At 42.7% G+C, this 20,469-nt stretch overlaps 1 protein-coding gene across 10 annotated transcripts in view; it reads left to right on the top strand.

Moving 5' to 3' along the window:
- KLHL3 (kelch like family member 3) overlaps window positions 1-20,469 on the top strand; it is a 279,538-nt gene that overhangs the window by 236,741 nt on the left and 22,328 nt on the right. For all 10 annotated transcript variants that reach the window (XM_035014190.1, XM_035014193.1, XM_035014194.1 and 7 more), the window contains 2 exons: window positions 2,396-2,512; window positions 6,321-6,470. In XM_035014190.1, the coding sequence (XP_034870081.1) occupies window positions 2,396-2,512; window positions 6,321-6,470 (267 nt within the window). The remainder of the gene's footprint in view (window positions 1-2,395; window positions 2,513-6,320; window positions 6,471-20,469) is intronic.

Below are 20,469 nucleotides of genomic sequence, written 5' to 3'. Positions count from 1 at the left end.
CCTTATTTCTCTCTCCACATATTTAAACTTTTATTTTGCTGAACCATTTGACAGTAAATTGGAGACATGATAACACTTCATCCCTAGTATTTGAGTATGCACCTCCTCAGAACAAGGAAATTATCTTTATTTAGCCATAAACCCATTATCATACCAAAGATATTTAACACTAATACAATGATATTAGCTAATACATAGTCAGCATTCAAATTTCCTAACAGTCCTTTATGGCTGTTTCTTTTAAATCCGTGATCCAATCAAGGATCATGCATTGCATTTAGTTCACATGTCTCTAAATCCCCTTAATCTAGAACTATCTCTCAGCCTTTTTTTTTTTTTTTTTTTATCTTTCATAATATTAATGGTTTTGAAGAATTCAGGCCAGTATGTCTTACAGAATTGCAGAATGTTCCAAATAGGGAGTTGTCTGATTTGTTTCCTTACTATAAGATTCAGGTTAAACATTTTAGGAAGAAACTACTTTAGGGGATGCTGTGTCCTTCTCATTAAGTCACAATCAGGAAGATAAGTTTGTCCTGTTATTGGTGGTGCTAACTTAGGTCACTTGTTCAAGGTAGTATCTGTCAGATTTCCCCATGTGAGGCTGCCCCCACCCCTGCCATCATGGAATTAGTAAGTCATCTGTGAGGTGATAACTTTGAAAACTATCCTGTTCCCCAACAATTTTTCATGCAGTGATTTGAGCATCCACTGATGAATTTTGCTGAATTAGTTATTACATTTGTGGTTGCAAAATGATGTTTTTTTTTCTGTCATTCCTTCTCCCTTTATTGGCTGGCATTTGTCTGTGAAGAAGAGCCCTTCCCACATTTTTAAAAGTATCTTTGTGGATTCAATGGATTCTTTTTTGTTCATTGTGTTATGATCCATTACTGTGTTTTTCTTTAATTCTGAGAATGTTTTATTTAATGAATGAATGAATTAATTTATTTATTAAAGTAGGCTCCATGTCCAATGTGGGGTTGAACTCACAACCCTGAGATCAAGAGTCACATGCTCTACCAACTGAGCCAGCCAGGCGCCCCTCTGCGAATGTTTTAAACTGAGTTATGACTTAGGCACCGTGAAACGTACAGATACTACGTATACAGACTAATTAGTTTTCACAAATGCATATGTACATGTAACTCCCACCTTTTCAAGATACGTAACATATCCATTCCCCCAAAAGTTTCCTTTGTCACCTTCCTAGTCATTCCCCCACCCCACTTCATCAAGAAGCACTAATCTGATTTCTTCATTATTCTCTTTGATGTTTTGTCCCAGATGTTGGCAACAAAAGCCCCGTTTGTTGGCTCTGTGTTCATTTGACATGTCCATCTTAATCTTTGAGCACTTTCTTGGTTTCTGGCGCAAGAAGTTGTTTTGTTTTATTCTTTTTACCAGCTGAAAATATCCCATAGTATGTATACTAGTTAAATAATTTCTCCATTAGTGAGCTTTAGGTTGCTTCCTTTTTATTTTGTTACAAAAATGCATCAGCAAACATCCTGGAACACATATTCTTTTATGAGCACCACCTTTTTGAGTATTTTTGTAGGCTAGATCCTAGAAGTGGTATTTCTAGGTCAAAGAGTATGTACATTGAAATAGTTGATTGATATTGCCAATTCTTCCCTCCCTTCTTAAAAAGCTGTGTTAAGTTTCCAGAAATAGTGCTGGTTTCCCTGCAGCCTTATCAACATTGAATTTTATCCATCTGTGTGTATATGATTTTGGATTTCTTCTTGAGCATGGTGAACATCCAAACCAGAGAGCCTCCTTTTTGGTTTCGAGCCCGATTTTCATTTGTAGAGAAATGAAATCTCTCCTCAAGGGAGAGGTTAAACCAAGGAGAAATTTTTGACGAGAAATTCTCTGTCATTCGCTGACCCACTCAGCATTTTTACAACACTGTGAGTAAATGCTAGCTGATATTACTACCATCTTGATGACCAGCTTTTGGGCAGATGATATTCTTATTGTCTTGATTCTGCATTAACCGCACTTGGGAGATGAATGAGGAGAGGGATGTATGCGAGGGGCGTGGTGGCCTTGCCCCAAAGTCTTCTGGTCTTCCTGTGCAGTCTTTGGTTCAGAGTTCCTGCTCTGTATTTCTATCTTTAAATAACCATGAGACCTGATCTTTATTTTGCAATGAACTTGGTGATTCTGCATTTGGGGTAGTAGGTTTCTTATAACCTGTGTGTGTGATATCACTCTGAAGTCAGCTAGCAGACAAAATCTTTCCATTTTTCTTTTATTGTAAATGTTGAACCTTAGGTTAACGACCTTTGTGGATGATTTGGACATTGGACTTCTTTTTTTCAGATTGAGGAAATTGTTTGGAAGCTCTTCTCTCTGCTACAGTTACCTGTGTTGATTTTCTTGATAGGTATTTGAAGCTGTGATTTCATGGATCAATTATGAGAAAGAAACCCGTTTAGAGCACATGGCAAAACTGATGGAACATGTCCGTCTTCCTCTCTTACCGAGGGATTACCTGGTCCAGGTGAGTGCTGTGTGAAGAACCAAGGGCTTTCCTGCTCCCCCCGGCCTCTTGGAATAGCTGCAGGCAGCCCTGGTTGGGTGGGGTGGTTGAGGAGTATTAGGGGTCTTTTGTACAGGTTGAGAGCACCAACCCACTGGCCTAAGTGTGAATGAAGCCTAGTAGTGTAAGGGTCTTTTCTTAAATTTTTATTACTGAAGTGTAGTTGACATACAACACTCTTATGAGGTTTAAGAGTGTAGGTTTGAGAATAAGGCACTTAGGGTTTAGTTCCTGCTCTGCTACTTGTTAGCTTTGAGTTTTTATTTAACCTCTTCAAACCTTAATTTCTTCTTTGATAGAAGGGATATTATACGAAAGCCCCACAGGATTGTTGTGAGGACCAAAAGAGTTGTAAATATGCAAGTCAGGTGTTTAGCATGGAGCTGGGCATAGGAAATGTTCACTGGAAGTTAGCTGCTTTTACTGTAGGGGACCTAAGCAAGAAGGGTCATTTCCATGTTGCCATGTTCTCTTTACCTTCATGTTAGGCAACTTGGAGCCCAATTCAGGACTACACAAACCAGCTCCTCATAGGTGCCTGGGATACACATTGCTTCTACTTCCTCTGAGGAAGGAAAGAAAAACTAAGAATTATGGGGTGCCCCTGTGGTGCCACATATTTAATTCTTATAATAACCCTGTGAGGCAAAGATAAATAACCCTCTTCTTACAAGTCTGGGCCTTGAGGTTTATGGAGGCTGAGAATTATTTGGCAGTAGAAGGCAGGGTCAGGATTCAAATCCAAGTCTGTTGACCCAGAAGCACCCGCCTTTCACTAAGCCTTTCACCTTTAATACTCTCTGTTCTGTTGATCCATTGGCTTTAGATAGTCTTGTAAATGGGCAGAGGGTAAAACTTAAATATATGAACAAAACAAAACACGAAGGCAGTAGGCCAACCCTCATCTGTTGCTAAGAAGTTTCTGGAAGGAATGAAAGGTGTGAAGCAAGGATAAGAGAGATCTGGTTTAGCAACCCAGCGGCTTAGCTCTGTCACTTCCCAGCCATCTAACACTGGGCAAGCGGTCAATCTTTCTCAACCCCAGTCTTCTCATCTGGTAAAAATAGCACCTGTCCTTATAGGATTGTTTGGGGATAGAATGAGATAATGCACATAAAGGCTACAACACTGTGAGTGAATGCCAGCTGATATTACTACCATCTTGATGACCATGGATGCTATTGGGAGTAGCGGGAGAATATTGTATCCTCACAAACACTTGTAAAATCATCAGCTTGTGACTCTGTTGACCATAGGTCTAATGGATCAATGAGATGTTCTCTGAATCTCTGAACCTCAGTCATTCTCAGGTGCTGAGGCATACGCTTGCCAGCCCTTGTTTTACACTTTGGATGGTACCACTGCCCCCTGGTGGCAGCATATCCTTCCCTGTAGGGAAGGTTCCCTAAGCAGAGGGACTGAACTGGCCTGAGCTCCCAGTGTCAGAATCAAACCTCCTTCTGTCTTATGGGAAACTGACCAAAGGTAGAGGTAGACGTCTGGCCTCCAGCCCAGCATCACTTGCACAGGAAGGTGATCTGTGGACCTGGGTTCCAGGGAAAACTAAAGAGACCTTAGAGACCCTTGGTCATGACCTCGATCTGGTGTCTATAACTAAAACTTAAAGATAGTAGAAAATAGTTCTTAGGTTAGTATGGCAAAGTAGGCTTAGATCTGGAGAAGAAGGCGGTCAGAGGCAATGGGCATGAACACTGTTGTGTGGGACCCCCCCCCCACTCACCTTTTCAAAGGACTCTTCAGAACACCTCTGGAGTGTTTCATTAACACTCATTTGACCTTGAAACTTAAAACTAGTATAACCTGCTGTGAGTGGTTGATCTTGGTGGGTGAGGACACAGGGAAAGTCAACACTGATTTCTGGGGAAGGTGTTTTTGTTTGTTTTTTAACCAGTAACATTTATTAGGCTTTATTAATTATTGTGAAATGTAGATGTAATATGCTATATCTTAAATTTTTTTAAAATTGTGTTTATATATAGTATAAAGTTCATCATTTTGGCATTTTTAAGCGTACAATTCAGCGTACTAATTGTACTCGTCACGCTGTACAACCATCACTATATCCATTCTTAAAACTTTCTTGTCACCCCAAATTGAAACTCTGTATGGTGAAGCATTAACTCTCTGGAGGAACTTTTCATTCAAGCTGAATGCATTCTTTGGGAGAAGTAGCTGTTGAGGCATCATTTCACCTTCCATCCAAACTTCTGAAGCTATCTTCTCTTGGGGCGCCTGGGTGGCTCAGTCACTTGAGCCTCTGACTCTTGGCTTCTGCTCAGGTTGTGATCTCAGGGTTGTGAGATTGAGCCCTATGTCAGGCTCTGCACTCAGTGCGGAGTCTGCTTGTCCCTCTTCCTCCCCCTCTGCCCTTCCCCTTGTTTGTGCTCTCTCTCCCTGTCTCTCAAATAAATAAATAAAATCTTTAAAAAAGAAGATACTCTCTCACCCCTTTTAATTGTTTTAACTGATCCTAGAAGCTTATAATTTGTACCAACCTGGATCAGTCCTTCAGTGAGGGTGGGGTGAGTGGGGAAACCGTCCCTGAAAATGGGAGTGTTCCTGGGGATCACCTCTGGGGAAGGAGGTGCCCAGTGGTGACAGAGGCTCTGTCATGCCAGTCCTTCTTTTCCTGCCAGCTCCAATGCTTCCGGGCAGGTGGTGGCCTGGCCACATTGCTGTTCCTAGTTACAGGTGGGGCTCAGTGACACCTTGTGCATGACCAGCTTGAGGGCTGAGGTAATTGAGGTGGGGAGGCCCTTCTCCTTCTCTGACTGGACTTGAGTGCCTCAGAGTCACAACCCTTGTCTTGTTCATCTTTTTCTTCCCAGAGTGTAGCACCGGGCTGCCCAACAATGAGACATTCGATCTTTGTTAGTGTTGAATGAAATTGGTCTCTCCTGCTAGCTCCTAAACACTCCAGCAAAGAAAATGTGAGGTGGCCTCCGAAGACCACACTACCCCTTATAGATACACCACACGGCAATCTGACCTAGGCCAAAGGACAGAGATTTGAGAGTCAGAGCACCAGCATGGTTTCACCCGTGGTCTTGGTCATGAGATATTTTGGCTATACATGCTGAGCATCTGCTTAGGTCCACATAGCTCTGCAGTATGTGAGGAAGCCATAGTTCCAGCTTAGATAGGGTCCAAGATGAAGTCAGTAGGTGGGACTTTGTGCAGGACATTCTTTCTGCTCTGGTATCACCACTCTGTTATGGAGCACCTCGTTGGCCAGTTTTGCCCCTGAGGCTTTCACTGTAAGACAATGGATATGAATTCTTCTTGACTCTCGTCTTATTTGACTCCATGCCTCCAAAGGTTGGCTGATGGATCCTGCTCTCTTCCTCTTTCCCTCCCTCTCCTCTCAATTGTCTAACCATTTGCCCTAAACATTATAAGGCACTCAAACCAGGAGGAACGTGGATGAAGCCTTCAAGACAGCTAATTGTCCTTGTTTTGTGTAATTCCATTTAAGCCTACAAACTAACATACCAGTCAGACACAGCCAGTGAGGTTATATTCCTGTCTGTTTGATGCCAGAACTTAACCACTTACTCTACCGTGCTCTTGAAATGCAGGAGGTAGGCACTCAGTTGAAAGTCTGTGATCTTCCTTTTGGGGTCTGAGATGATGTGGTGGGTGTTTAAAAGAGTGTGGGAATACAGAAGTGACTCAGCCTTGGTGGGGGGCAGATTGGGAAATGTGGCTGAGCTCTGCTCCTGGATCACCTGTGGGTTGTTACCTCCAGACGGTTGAAGAAGAAGCTTTGATAAAGAATAACAACACCTGTAAGGACTTCCTCATCGAGGCCATGAAATACCATCTGCTCCCTCTGGATCAGAGGCTCTTGATTAAGAACCCGAGGACCAAGCCCAGGACTCCAGTCAGCCTGCCCAAGGTAAGCCCCAGCCCAGTCCGTGCCAGCAGGCGGGACTGTGTTCTGGGCAAATGGCCTTCTGCTCCTGCCTCCAAGTCTAGCCTCACCCATGGCTGCCCTGCTTCTTGGTTGCATTTACGACCTAAGAGATGGAGTCTGCTGGTTCCTTTTAAATCTGCTGGTACCGGGGCGCCTGGGTGGCTCAATCGTTAAGCGTCTGCCTTCGGCTCAGGTCATGATCCCAGGGTCCTGGGATCGAGCCCCACATCGGGCTCCCTGCTCGGCAGGAAGCCTGCTTCTCCCTCTCCCACTCCCCCTGCTTGTGTTCCCTCTCTCGCTGTGTCTCTCTGTCAAATAAATAAATAAAATCTTAAAAAAAAAAAATCTGCTGGTACCTCTCTCTTCCAGGGTCTTCCTTTCCTAAGAATTTCCAGGTAACCTCCAGAGTCACCAGGGAGTTTTGAAAATAACTCAGAGCTCTTTCTGCTCTCCTCCTTCTTTGTCCTGGGTTCTATTTCTTTTGGAAGCAGAGGAATGGCTGGGTGGCTCTTGACTTAGTGATGGTCCCACCAGTCCTCTTTCTAGGACATTATTTGAATCAGAATAGTTCTAGTCTGGTTCTTTCTCTCACTGCAGAGCTCTACAGAACAATTAGGGCCACCAGATGTGTACTGGCCACCTTGGTTCCTTGCAAGGTCCTTCCCCTCTCTGGGTCTCCTGTCCTTCATCTGCAGAATGAAAGGTCCTGCACTAGCTGGTCTCTAAAGCCCTTCCCAGTGTAGCATTCCAGTAGGCTGTCTAGGAGCCAAACATACTGACGTCTCGGGAAAGGTCCCAGCCACCCGAGGAGGAAAGGTGAGCAGATTGGAGTGAGTTGTGTTGACTCATTGACTGCACAGCAGGCAGCACCAGGGAAGTATTTAGGCCTCTGCTTTGTCCTCCTCCTCCTCTTCCTCCTCTTCCTCCTCTTTGTGGCTGGCTGCCATACTCCCTGCCTGCTGCTTCCCAGGAAGGTTTTCAAAGTGCTAGAGGAGCATGTTGTCTAAGACCAGATGTTTGGATTCTCTGCGGTCTGTGGTTCCTGTCTCCACTCCGCTCTGTGACTCTGGGTCACGGAGAATTTAGTGAGTGCTATGTGAACGAAGGTTGTCCATATCCCACAAAAGAATAAAGGCCGATGACATTTCCTGAGTGCTGCTTCTGTGTCAGGCAGTAAGCTGAGGGTCTCACACGTATATCCTCGAAACAGCCCTGTATGGGGGAGGCAGGGATCCTAGCTCTACACAGAGGAAACTGGAGGTCAGAGAGATGAAGTGACTTGCCCAAGGTCAACACAGCCAAGGTAGGAGAACCAGGGTTTGAGCTGGGTCTTTCTCCACCTCCAAACCTGTTCTGTGAACCCATACCATCCTGTACCTGTTTTCATCTTTGTAAACCTGAGCCTACATACCTACCTGTCTGCTTCCCGTTGCCTTCTACAGGTCAGAAGGGGCAGCCACAGGGCAAGGGCCTGGGTCCAGCTGGCCATTTGCCTTGTTGCCTGTTGACACTTAGGTTTTATTTTATTGAAGTATTGCATTGAAACTACTCCATATTTTTCAAAATGAAAATAACTTCAGTTACAGAAATATATGCTCATTGTAGACTATTAAAAAGATACTGCCTTTTTGACATACAGTAAAAATCACCTGAAACTCCTCTACCCAGGGGCAATCACTGCTGTTCCCTTGGTGAATTTTCTTCCAGACATAGCTCTGTGCGCCTCTTCATAAACAGATAAAACTGTACCCTTTTAGATAAATGGAATCTTGCTCCACAGATTGAAATCATTTTTTATCTCCTACTCAACAGACTGCTTTCATCCTTATCAGTATGAGTGAAATCAGCATTGAAATTATAATAGGTACATGATATTTAATTCTATTTATGTACCATTATTTATTTAACTGCCCTCTGTGGATGGGCCTTCTAATAATCTCCTTTTTTTATATTATAAACATTTCTGTGTCAAATATCCTTTAAAAGATGGCATCTTGTTTTAGTTTGCACTTCTTTCATTGTGAGTGACACTGATCTTGGTTTCCTATGATTATGGCCTCTGTATTTCTTGTTGGGGAAATTTTCTATGATGTCCTTTGCCCATTTTTCTATTGGACTATATGTTTTTTATTAACGGTTTTTAAGGGCTCTTTTTATTTTAAAGCGGTTAGGCCTTTGTATGTATTTCCAATATATATATATTTTAAAGATTTTATTTATTTATTTGAGAGAGAGAATGAGAGACAGAGCACGAGAGGGAAGAGGGTCAGAGGGAGAAGCAGACCCCCTGCTGAGCAGGGAGCCTGATGTGGGACTCGATCCCGGGACTCCAGGATCATGACCTGAGCTGAAGGCAGTCGCTTAACCAACTGAGCCACCCACACGCCCCTGTATTTCCAATATTTTTTCTTCATTTGCATTCTTCCTCTAAACTTACTTATAACATTTTTTTTTGAATCCCCAAAAACAATTTTGAGTAGTCAAATTGATCTTTTTCTTTAGAGCTTAGGTTTTACATCCTGCTTAGAAATGTTTTCCCTGCTGAGATGAAAAAAAAAAAAGACCCCCATGTTTTCTACAAGTACTTTAATGATTTCTGGTTTTACATTCAAATCTTTGATGCACTTAGAATTTATTTTAGTGTAAGGAGTGAGGGTAAGAATCCAGCTTTATTTGTATGACAAATGATGAGCCAGTTGCCCCAAAGTCATATTATTGAAATCTCCCTCCCCCTCCATTAATCCGAATACCACCTTTATTAGGACCGAAATTTCCACAAGCTTGAATACTGACGTCTTGAGAATGCTGATTCTGAGGTGCAGTGCTGTTCTATGTGGAGGAGGCTTCTTCCATGCCAGGTTCTCAGCTGGCATTGTTGCATGTCTTGGTGACTTTTCTCTTTGGAAAAGGAGGTTCTTATCTTATATCAGGTTACTGACATCTTTTCCTGGGGAGTGTGTTCCTGGTGCTAAGGAAATGCTGCACAGCTAGCCCAGTTTCTCGTGTGGAGACCATACCCAGTGACCTTTCCCTTTCTAGCTTTCTAGCTTTTACCACACATACCTGCAAGAAGACAGTTTTAAAAATCAAAGCCAAGTTTGTGCGTGAGTCCCCACTCAGCATGCTGAGACCACTCACCCCTCTCCAGATAATGAATCTATGGTTGAGAAACATCCACCCCTCTTTCAGGAGGCCAGAGCTGTCCTGCTGTCATCTCTACTCCTTAGGAACCACTCTTTTCAGAATGAAAATCTTTAGATTCTTGGACACATAGACTTCTGCTGACAACCAGAACCAAGACTTCTCGCGAATGAATCTGTTGGAGGGATTTTAAAAAAAGACATCGCTGCTCTTTGCCTCATTGTCCCCCTGACTTTAATCCTTGAATGGCTTAGGGTTATGTTGTCCAACCTGCTTCTCAAACTCTACTCTGTCACCATTGTTGGGGCACTTAAATTAGTGAGGGTATCCCCACTATGGGTATGAGGAGTGGGGTGTGCTAAGGGAAACTATCACTTTGAGGATTATCAGGCGGTACGTTATCTCATTAAATCATCACAATATTAGGGCGTTACTATTCATATCCCTGCTTTACTAAGTTTACTCAGAGAGGTTAAGTAACTTGCCCAGTTACACAGCTAGTAAGTGCAGAGCTGGGGTTTAAGCCAAGGTCTGTTCCACTCCAGAGTCTGTGCTTTTTCTCTTATACCAGATTGCCTCCTAGGGACAGGTTTTCAGATTTTGGTGGCAGATGAAAAAGATCCTTTTCTTTTCTTTATTATTTTTTTTAAATATCAAAATTACTTTAATTGAACCCTATCACATCCCATTCATCTCATGAAGAGATGCATTTCCAATACATTTACTACTTTTTATTTTCAAATTAAGACTTTATATTTTTAGGGCAGTTTTAGGATCACACTAAGATTGAGGGTAAGGTTGAGAGATTTCCCATATACCTTCTGCCCCCACACATGCATAGTTTTCCCCATTATCAACATCCCAGGTTATTTTCTTTTAAATTCAGTTTTATTGAGGTATAATTTATACACAATAAAATTCACTCTTTTTAGGGATACAATTTGATGAATTTTGAGAAATGTATACAGTTATTTAACTACCATCCTAATCAAAATATGGAATATTTTAAGCACTCCAAAAGGTTCCCTTGTCAATCCCCTTCTTCTACCCTTAGGCCTTGGCAACTACTGATCTGATTTCTGTCCTTACAGCTTTGTCTTTTCTAGAATGTTATATAAATGAAATCATGCCATATGTAGCCTTTTGAGCTTGCCTTCTTTCTTTTAGCATAATGCTTTTGAGATTCATCCATGTTGTTGCATGTATAAAGAGTTCATTCCTTTTTATTGCTGAGTAATATTCCACTGTATGGACGCACCATAATTTGTTTATCGTTCACTTGTTGATGGACATTTGGGCGTCCATTTTTGGCTATTAAAATAAAGCTGTTTGAACATTCACTTACAGATCCCTGTGTGGACTTATATTTTAATTTCTCTTGGGTAAATACCTAGGAATAGGATTGCTGGGTTGTATGGTAAGTATATGTTTAATTTTATAAGAAATTGCTAAACTGTTTTTCAAGACAGCTGTACCATTATGTACTCCCATCAGCAATGCATGACAGTTCCAGTTACTCCACAGCCTTAACACTATTTTTATTATCTATTTTTAAAGATTTTTGCCACTGCAATAGGCATGCAGTGGATCTCCCTATGGTTTTAATTTACATTTCTCTAATGACTAATGATGTTGAGCATTTTTTCATGTGCTTATTTGCTGTCTCTATATCTTTTCTGGTGAAGCCTGTTCAAATTTTTTTCCCTTTAAAAAAATTGGGTTATTTTATTCTTACTGATTTCTAAGAGTTCTTTGTATGTTGTGGATGTAAGTCTGTTATCAAAATTGTATTTTGCAAATATTTTTTCCCGACCTGTATCTTGTCTTTTCATTTTCTTAGAAGTATCTTTGGGAGAGCAGAATTTTAAAATTTTGTCAATTTTTTCCTGTTATGATTTATGTATTTTGTGTTTTATAAAAAATTCTTTGCATAATCTAAGATCACAAAGATTTTCTTCTATGCTTTTTTCCTAGAAATTTTAAAGTTTTAGGTTTTGCATTTGGATCTATGATCCATTTTGAGATTTCTTTTTAATATGGCTTGTGAGGTAAGGGTCAAGGTTAATTTTTTTTGTATTTGAATGTCCAGTTTTTTCCACAGCATTTATTAGAAAGATTCTCCTTTCTCCATTGTGTGGGTTTGGTACCTTTGTTGTAAATAATTGACTACATATGTGTTGGTCTATATCTGGATATTATTTTGTTCCTTTTATCTATTTGCCTACCTCTACACCAATACCATGTTGCTTTGATTACTAGCTTTATAGTGTCTTGAAATCAGGTAGTATGAGTCCTTCAGTTTTTTCTTTAGAGTTGTTTTGCCTATTCTAGGTACTTTGAATGTTCATTTATCTTTCAGAATCAGCTTGCCTATTTCTACAGAAAAGTCTTTGATAGGGATTGTGTTAAATTTTTAGGATCAGTTAGGGGGAATTCATATATTAACAATACAGTAGTCCCCTCTTATCCTGGGAGGATATATTCCAAGACCCCCCATGAATGGCTGAAACCATGGATAGTATGGAACCCTATATATACTATTTTCTTCCTGTACCTAAATACGTCAGATAAACTTTAATTTATAAACTGGACACAGTAAAAGATTAATAGCAATAATTAGTGATAAAATAGAACAATTGTAACAATATACTGTAATAAAATATGTATATATGTGGTTTCTTTCTCTCAAAACATCTTATTGTACTGACTCACCCTTTTTCTTGTGATGACAAGAGATGATAAAATGCCTATGAGGTGAGATGAAGTGAGGTGAATGACGTAGGCTACTATTGACCTTCTGACCATACGTCTGAAGGAGGATCATCTGCTTCTGGATCAAGATTGTTCATGGATAACTGAAACTGTACAAAGCAAAACTGTGGATAAATGGGGGGGTCTGTTATACTAATCTGATCCACTATCACGGTGTATATTTCCATTTATTTTTGTCTTCTTTAATTTCTCTTAGCAACATTTTACAGTTTTCAGCATATGGATCTTGTAGTTCTTTTGTTAGATTTATTCCTAGGTATTTCATAGTTTTTGATGCTCTTGTAAATGTTTTATGTTAAAGTCTCGTTTCTAATAGTTTATTGCTACTGTGTAGAAATACAATTGATGAGAAAGACATTTAATGGAGGGGAGGTCAGGTTGGTGATGGCTTCATTAGTTTCTGAAAAGCAAGGGCAGTAGTTCCAGGTGACCCTATGCCCTGGGCTAACACTTCAGGGAGGTATTCAGCGTTCTCTTCTAGAGTGTTACCTCTTTCACTAAACTATAGGTTCCATGATGGCAGGCATTACTCATCTCTGTCCTTGGCACATAGCCTGGAGTCTGGCACAGAGTGAGCAATAGTAAAAGTTTACATGAATGAAAGATATACATATATATGTGTGTGTGTGTGTGTGTGTGTAATATACATATATATACATATTAAGATTTTATTTTGGAGTAATATCCACATCCACTATGGGGCTCAAATTTACAACCCTGAGATTAAGAGTTGCACACTCTACTGAGCCAGTCAGGTGCCCTGAAAGAGATTTATTTTTATTTTTATTTTAAGATTTTATTTATTTGAGAGAGAGAGAGAGAAAGAGAGAGAATACGCTGGTGAGGGGCAGAGGGAGAGGGAAAGAATCTCAAGTAGACGCCATGATGAGTACAGATCCAACATGGGGCTCGATCCCATGACCTTGAGATCATGACCTGAACCAAAATCAAGAGTCAGATGCTTAACCAACTGAGCCACCCAGGTGCCCCAAGAGATATATTTTTATTTTATTATTTATTTATTATTTTTATTTTATTATTATTTTCTTTGGAGAGAGAGATAGCACGAGATGGGGGAGAGTCAGAGGGAGAAGCAGACTCCCCACTGAGCAGGGAGCCCAATGCAGGGCCTCGATTCCGGGATCTGAGATCATGACCTGAGCTGCAGGCAGATGCTTAACCCACTGAGCCACCCAGGCACCCCAAGAGATATATTTTTAAAGAAGAAATAACCTCATCGAGATTTAGTATTGATCATTTCTGTCACCCCTGGTTGTTTTCTAATCCTGTCAGCATTCATACATGTGTTTTTGCATGGATGTAGTGAGGATTTATGCCCTACTTCCTATTCTCCTTTGATCACTAATGTAGATTGACCCTAGGACATGTGGCTCAGCCCACAGTTCCAATATCGAATGAATCTTGTTGTTGTTCCTGGGGAGTAAGATAGGTGGTGAAGCATTTAGATTAAAAAAAATACCACCGGCAGTAAAGTAATAAACCATGATCCATGCATTAGGTCATTGATTTATTAATTCACTCATCCAACACACTTCCACTGAGAAGTCACTGCTTGCCCGGCACTGTCCTTGGTGCTAGAGCCACAGAGCCTCATGTGAACTGGTCCCTTCCCCACAGTGCTCCAGACTCAGGGGAAGGAAGACAGACATCAAAGGACAATTACAGTGGACCATGTAAGTACCACATTGGAGGTTCGGGCAGGACACTCTGGGAGCATGGAGAGGGGTGAGGGTTTGGAGAAAGCTTTCTGCAGGAGCTGAAACCCGAGCTATCTCCAAGGTCAAAAGGATGTTGTCTATGAGAGTGAACATCCAGAAACTGGTTTACGAGACTGCAAGAGAGGAAGGCTAGCTCATCACCTCGGATGGCCACTTAGAGTAAGTTGTACTTGGTGCTTTGTTCCTTCCCTGGGTTACTGTCCTTATCACCCAAGGATAGTTTTAGGATTGTTTAAATATGGTTTCCTTGTGTTTTGGACAAAGCACTTTATATACATTATTTTATCCTCATAACAACTCTGGAAGTTCTAATGTTGGAAGAAACTCCATGTTGGAGATTCAGTGGGATGGAATGACTTGCCCGAGGCTCCACAGCTAAGTGGCAGCGTGAAGACTCGATCCAGGTCTGGCCGACTCAGAGCCTGTACTTTTTTTTTTTTTTTAAGATTTTATTTATTTATTTGACAGAGAGAGACACAGTGAGAGAGGAGCACAGGCAGGGGGAGTGGAGGGGGGAGAGGCAGGCTTCCTGCCGAGCGGGGAGCCCGATGCAGGGCTCGATCCCAGGACCCTGGCACCATGACCTGAGCCGAAGGCAGGTGCTTAACGACTGAGCCACCCAGGCACCCTCTCCTGCCTCTTTCCACAAAGGAATCACCTCCCTCCTAGCTCCAAGCTTGTACTTTCTGACCACTACACAATACAACTCCACAATGATGAGCACAGCAGATGATGATGATAACCCCCCCAAATGTGAGCCCTCAGAATGTGCCAATCCCTGGGCTAAGTGATGTACATTTATTATCTCATAGGATTTATATACTTATAATTATCCCCATTCTACACATGCGGAAATTGGATCTTGGGTTTGTCACCTACGCATTGTGTCTTAGTTATGTATTTCTGCATTACAAATTACCCTAACCTTGGTGGCTTAACACAGTACATGTTTATTATCTCAGTTTCCGTGGGCCGGAGTGCTGGAGTGACTCTGCTGGGTCATCCTGGCTCAGGTCCTCTTGTAAAGTTGTAGTTGAGCTCTTGGTTAGGACTGTAGTCATCTCAAGGCTTGTTTGGGGTTGTGGAGTGGGGGGAATCTGATTCTATGCTCACTGTTGGGGTTGCTTGTAGGCCTAAGTTCCTTACCCTCTGGGCCTCTCCATAGGCTGCCTGAGTGTCCTCACGACATGGAAGCTGGTTTCCCTTAGGGTGAGAGATTCTCTGGGAGGGCAGTGAGAGAGCGTGCCCAGGACAGAAGCTGTAGTCTTTTTATGACCTGTTCTCCAAGTGATGGGACATTGTATCTGCTGTATTTCGTCTGCTGGGTGCAAGTCCGTAAGTCCAGCCCACACTCAAGGGAAGGGGAAGTAAGTTCCATGTCTTGAGTGGAGGAGTGTCAGATAATTTGTTATGTATCTTTAAAGCACAGCTAGTAAATAGCTGAGCTGAGATTCAAACCCAGGAGGACTGACTCCAGCCAGACCCCGTAGTTTGAGCTGTTCTATTATATTGCCTCCATATTTCACAAAAGCATTTTTGCTGGGTACTCTGTGGAAAGAAACTCGATTCCTGCCCTCTGGGGACTTTTAAGAAGTCCTCTGAGAAAGTAAGGTAGAAATACACAAGTGGATGGGAGGCCTGGGTGGCTTTGTCGCTTAAGGGTCTGACTTTTGATCTCAGCTCAGGTCTTGATCTCAGGGTCATAAGTTCAAGCTCCATGCTGGGTGTGGAGCCTACTTAAAAAAAAAAAAAAAAAAAAGGAAATATATAAGTAGCCAAATAAGTAGAGGGAGAGAGAGAAGTAAGGAGATAATTGGACTAGTTGAAGGAACAGCCACAGGAATTGCGAGGGCAGGCTAGTTTGGGCTTTCATGAATTCAGTCCAGATAGGCTTTCTGACCGAGCCCACTTTGTGAAACACAGCAGTGGAGAGAGAGTTGCCCTGTCTTCAGCAATTCTCATCAGCGAACTCTGTTTGCCAGCCAATCCCCCTCCTCAAAAGAAATGGGACTCTGCCTGGAGATAGCTATAGAGGCTGATGAGAGTGTTTTTCCTGAGCCATATACGCACAGATCATACTGACACATTCAAGCCGGAACAGCTAATAGCATCATCTGGGCTCCCACACATTCACCACCCAGCACTTCCCTGAGCCTGGGTTGCCATGGACAACCAGAGGCTGTCTCCCAGTCTCTCAAAACACTCCTACGTAACCCTGTTCCACAGATGGCAGCAGAGAAATGAGGTCCCAGCAAGATGCAAATGAACCTTTGGAGATGTACTGAGCCTGGCACTTTTCACTGTCATTTCAGTTCAAGTGACATCTCTATTCAACTCTTTAAAAATGACACTGAAAAACCATTTGGGCCAGAAGTAGGTGGCTTCCTCCTGAGTTGGGCTGTCCTGCTTTCAATCGATGGCATTGGAAACAAGGCCCTTGGCAGGGTGGGTAGGGTGACTTCTCCAGCTGGGCCAGGCCCCTGGGTGGGCACTGCTCCTCTTCCATCATGATCCTTCAGATGGACCCAGGCCACACCTAGAAAACACCCTGGGGTCCTGAAAAAGCCCCATCATCACCCTGGAATTAGTGGGGCTCAGTCTCCTATTCACAGATCATAGGTGTCCTTTTCTACCACTTATGGGGAGTCTGTTTTTTAACAACTGCTTTAAACAATAGTAATGATGCTGGTGTCAATTGAATAATAGAAGCTAACATTTAGTGTGTGTGATGTACCAAGCTGTGTGCTACGTGCTTTTTGTCCTTTAAGGCTCCTGACACCCATGAGAGAAACATCCTATTATCCTGATAATATAGGTAATGAAAGTGAGTTTGGCAAGGTTAAATTTCTTGCCCATGGTCACACAGCTATTTAGTGACTGGGCTGATAACCTGAGCCCAGATGTGTCTGACTCCAAAATCCATGTTCCCACTCCCTCTCCCTCCCCTGGGTCTTGCTCTCACATTGCTGGTTCTCTACCCGCCACACTGTCTCTGCACTTTGGCTGTCAGTTCTTGCCTCGAGCACCTGTTGCTCAGGAACCTGCTGGGACAAGTCTTCTGCCTCGACCTCGACATGCTCCTTCGGATGAATTGGTGTTAGCCCTGCGGCCCCACGCACCAGGGTAAGAGAGACTCTCGCTTCCTGCCCTGGCCCGAGGGACCGACTGGCTGGGCCTGCCTTCTGCCCAGCTCACCGGTCATGGAAGAGAGTTTGGACACACCCTCCACTCTTGCCTGATGAAAAAAGTTTACAGAGCCCAGATCGTTCCTCTCACCATAGTGGAGAGTCTAATGACTTAGAGGTTAGGGTCGTGCCTGACAGCTGAGCCAGAAAGCTCTGCTCTGTTCCCCTACTGCACCTGTCCCTGGCTAGTCTCGGGTACCGGGTACCTCATGGCTCTCACACAGACTGGTTGTCATACTCATACATGCCTTCACTTCCCCCAGCACGGTGCTGCAGTCTAAATCCCTCCATGGAAGGAGACAGCCTTATATATTTATTTAAAAACCATCTTGTTAGGCTGGGAGTGAAATTTCCTTCCTAAGGAATCAGGTAGTCTTTCCATGGTCTCACTAAGCTCCCTACAATAAATGGCCATTGGACTTTCCAAAATGAGAGTGTTTCCCTTGGGGGTTGTCCAACAGCCTTGCCGCCCACGGTTGAGTCTGGCTCACCTGTATTCTGTCAACCAGAATTCTCCATCCACCAGAACTTCTGCAGCCTTCAACACCGTGGCCTTTGAGACTTGGGGTTAGGACCCTGCGGTGTGCTGCCAGACTCCCAAGTACACTGCACTTCTTGAGCATGAGTGAATTGTGTTTGGTCTAGCATAATTGTTAGCCTGGAACCAGTTCTTTATTGTGATGCCGGTATGACCCCTGGTAGTTCTTTCTCAGGGTTACCTTAAAGGATACATGTTAAAAATAGCAATCATTTAGCTGATCGGACTCAGTAATTTCTATTATTGGCATTACAAGTCTTCAGTAAATTGGGACTCAGGGGTGTGGGGGACAGAAAGAAATATGCTTGGGAAACATCCTGGGCCTGAGTTTTTCTGGAAATGTAAAATGAGGGCTTGCAGGAAAGAACTGTTTAGTTGTCTTCATGCCCTGACATCTTACGGTCTTCCTAAGTAGCTAGAGGTTTATAATTTTAGAGATGTCATGCATGTAGACTCGGGGGAGTACTCATTTTTGTCTAATTGGTTGCTAAGATCACGTATCTATGGAAACAGTCTTCCGTTAGTATTCAAGATAGGAAATGTTTTTCTTTTACTCTGCACGATTACACAACGAGTATAGCGTTCCTTGTGTGATGGCTTCTTGCAAGGCCTGCCATAGAAATTGGATTTCTTAGGCCTGTGAAAGAAGCAGAAGGTACACCTTCTCCTCCCCCTGCCTTGAGCTACCTCTGCATCTTCAGAGACCAATGGTCCTACCCCACAAAACCTCATAATTACTCTTCCCAGATAATTGTACAAGTTGAAAGTTGTGTCTCAGCAGTGGCTTTATAAACTCCAAGGCAAGTTTATTTTCAAAACCTTGTTCTGTATTACTTTTGTCTTTCTACTCAGGTTTTACCTTACCATTGACATTTTTTTGCATTTGTATAATGTGTTTCTGTGTGACTCTGAAAATTCTCAGAGATGAGTACTGGATTTTCTCCAGTACGAATATACCTCCCTACCCCCGGCATAAGATGGTTTCTGGGGCATGGTGAGGTTCCTTGAAAGCTTTGCCTTTATTTTGTTTTATTTTTTAAAATTTTATTTACCAAGGAAGCCTGTTAACTTGTACAGGGAATAAGCAGTCGTTCTCCTGGTGGTTGAGTGAAAAGATGGGAAAAGTTCTCTTTTTCTCTTTTTATTTATTTTTTTTCCTCTCAAATTCTGTCTCCAGAATTGTAATCTAGTGTCCAACATATCTTAATCCCAGAAAGTGACATTCTAGACCGTGTATTTTCTTCCATTTGACTCTGTATTTTTTGGTTTGGCTTTTTGCATATGCTACTAACCATTTGTTCATTCCTTATTCCAAGTATCTGAGTCCTACCTTTACCTGACACCATGAGGCCCTAGGATTATCTTGGGATTGAGGTAGATACATTTTCTGTCCTGGCCAGGGTCATCATCTCACCAGGGAGACAAGGTAGCCAGGCAGTTACAGCACAATGTGGGGCAGTTTTAATGAGAGAACCCAGGGCATGTGTGATCGCAGAGAAGGGACAGTAACTCAGATGTGAGATCAGAGAAGTCCTCTTGGAGGAGGTGACACTTGGTCAACTGACACCTGAAAGATAAGCATGTGTTAGAGCAGAGGGATCCAGACAGGGGAAAGAATGTTTCATGGAGAGGGAACAGAAGGTGTTGAGTGCCTGAGGTGTTTGCAGAAAGAAAACTAAAACCTGGTTTTGTTCTTACTTAGTCCCCCAAACCAGATTTCATAGAAAATTATTACAGTATTGTGCCTTCGCTTTAGTTTTACCAACTCAAAACCAGAAGGACAGTGCGCATTCTAGGCATGTTTAAGAATGCGCGGCAAGTCACTGGGCCCCAGAGGAGTAAGGTGGGCATAGTCTGAGTTTGCCAAGAGGCTGTGTTCATTAACATCCCCCTTAAACTGTTCTTGGATGCCTAAGCAAAGGATTACAGGAGGGAAGTAATGTCAAATTCAGCTTTTCTCTGACAAGGGCCCCTCTTGACACAGAGCAGCAGACCCCCTGAGCTGCCTAATGGAGAGTCAAATGTAGAATGTTTATTTCCAGAAGTAGTCACAGTAGTCTAAGCTTGGACCGTGTGTCCTGGGTTCCTTTGGAATGTTCCAGAAGTCAGAAGTGACTTCTGAGTTTTTGAACATTGGACACCCACATTTGACCACAGACAGCTGTGACCACGCATGTGGGCAATGGGTGAGTCTGGATCTGGAGTCTTGGGGCATAAATGGTGGATGAGCACTAGTTGTCGGCTCCAGTTCTGCCTCCTGGTATAGATGCTGTTCATCTGAGGCATGTACTCTTGGGAGCTCACATAGATTTTGATCATCACTCCTCTCCCCAAACATTTGTTGTGGAGAAGTAAAAGTACTATGGTAGTTCATAATGGCAGAAATTGTTAATGGAACATCAGCAAACCCTGTGGTCCAAGGGTGAAAACAGTAGTTATCGAAGTATGAATCTCGGAATAGCAGCATCAACCTCAACCAGGAACTTGTTAGAAATGCCCATTCTCTGTCCCACTCCAGACCTGCTGAATCAGCACCTCTGGCAGGGGCCCAATAATTTGTGTCTTAACAACCCCCCAGGTGATTCTGATGCACACTGAAGCTTGAG

This window comes from Mirounga leonina, unplaced genomic scaffold, assembly GCF_011800145.1.
Source record: "Mirounga leonina isolate KUSES-001 unplaced genomic scaffold, KU_Mleo_1.0 Mir_168, whole genome shotgun sequence".
NCBI classification, from domain to species: Eukaryota; Metazoa; Chordata; class Mammalia; order Carnivora; family Phocidae; genus Mirounga; species Mirounga leonina.
This window is presented reverse-complemented; position numbering and strand designations above follow the sequence as displayed.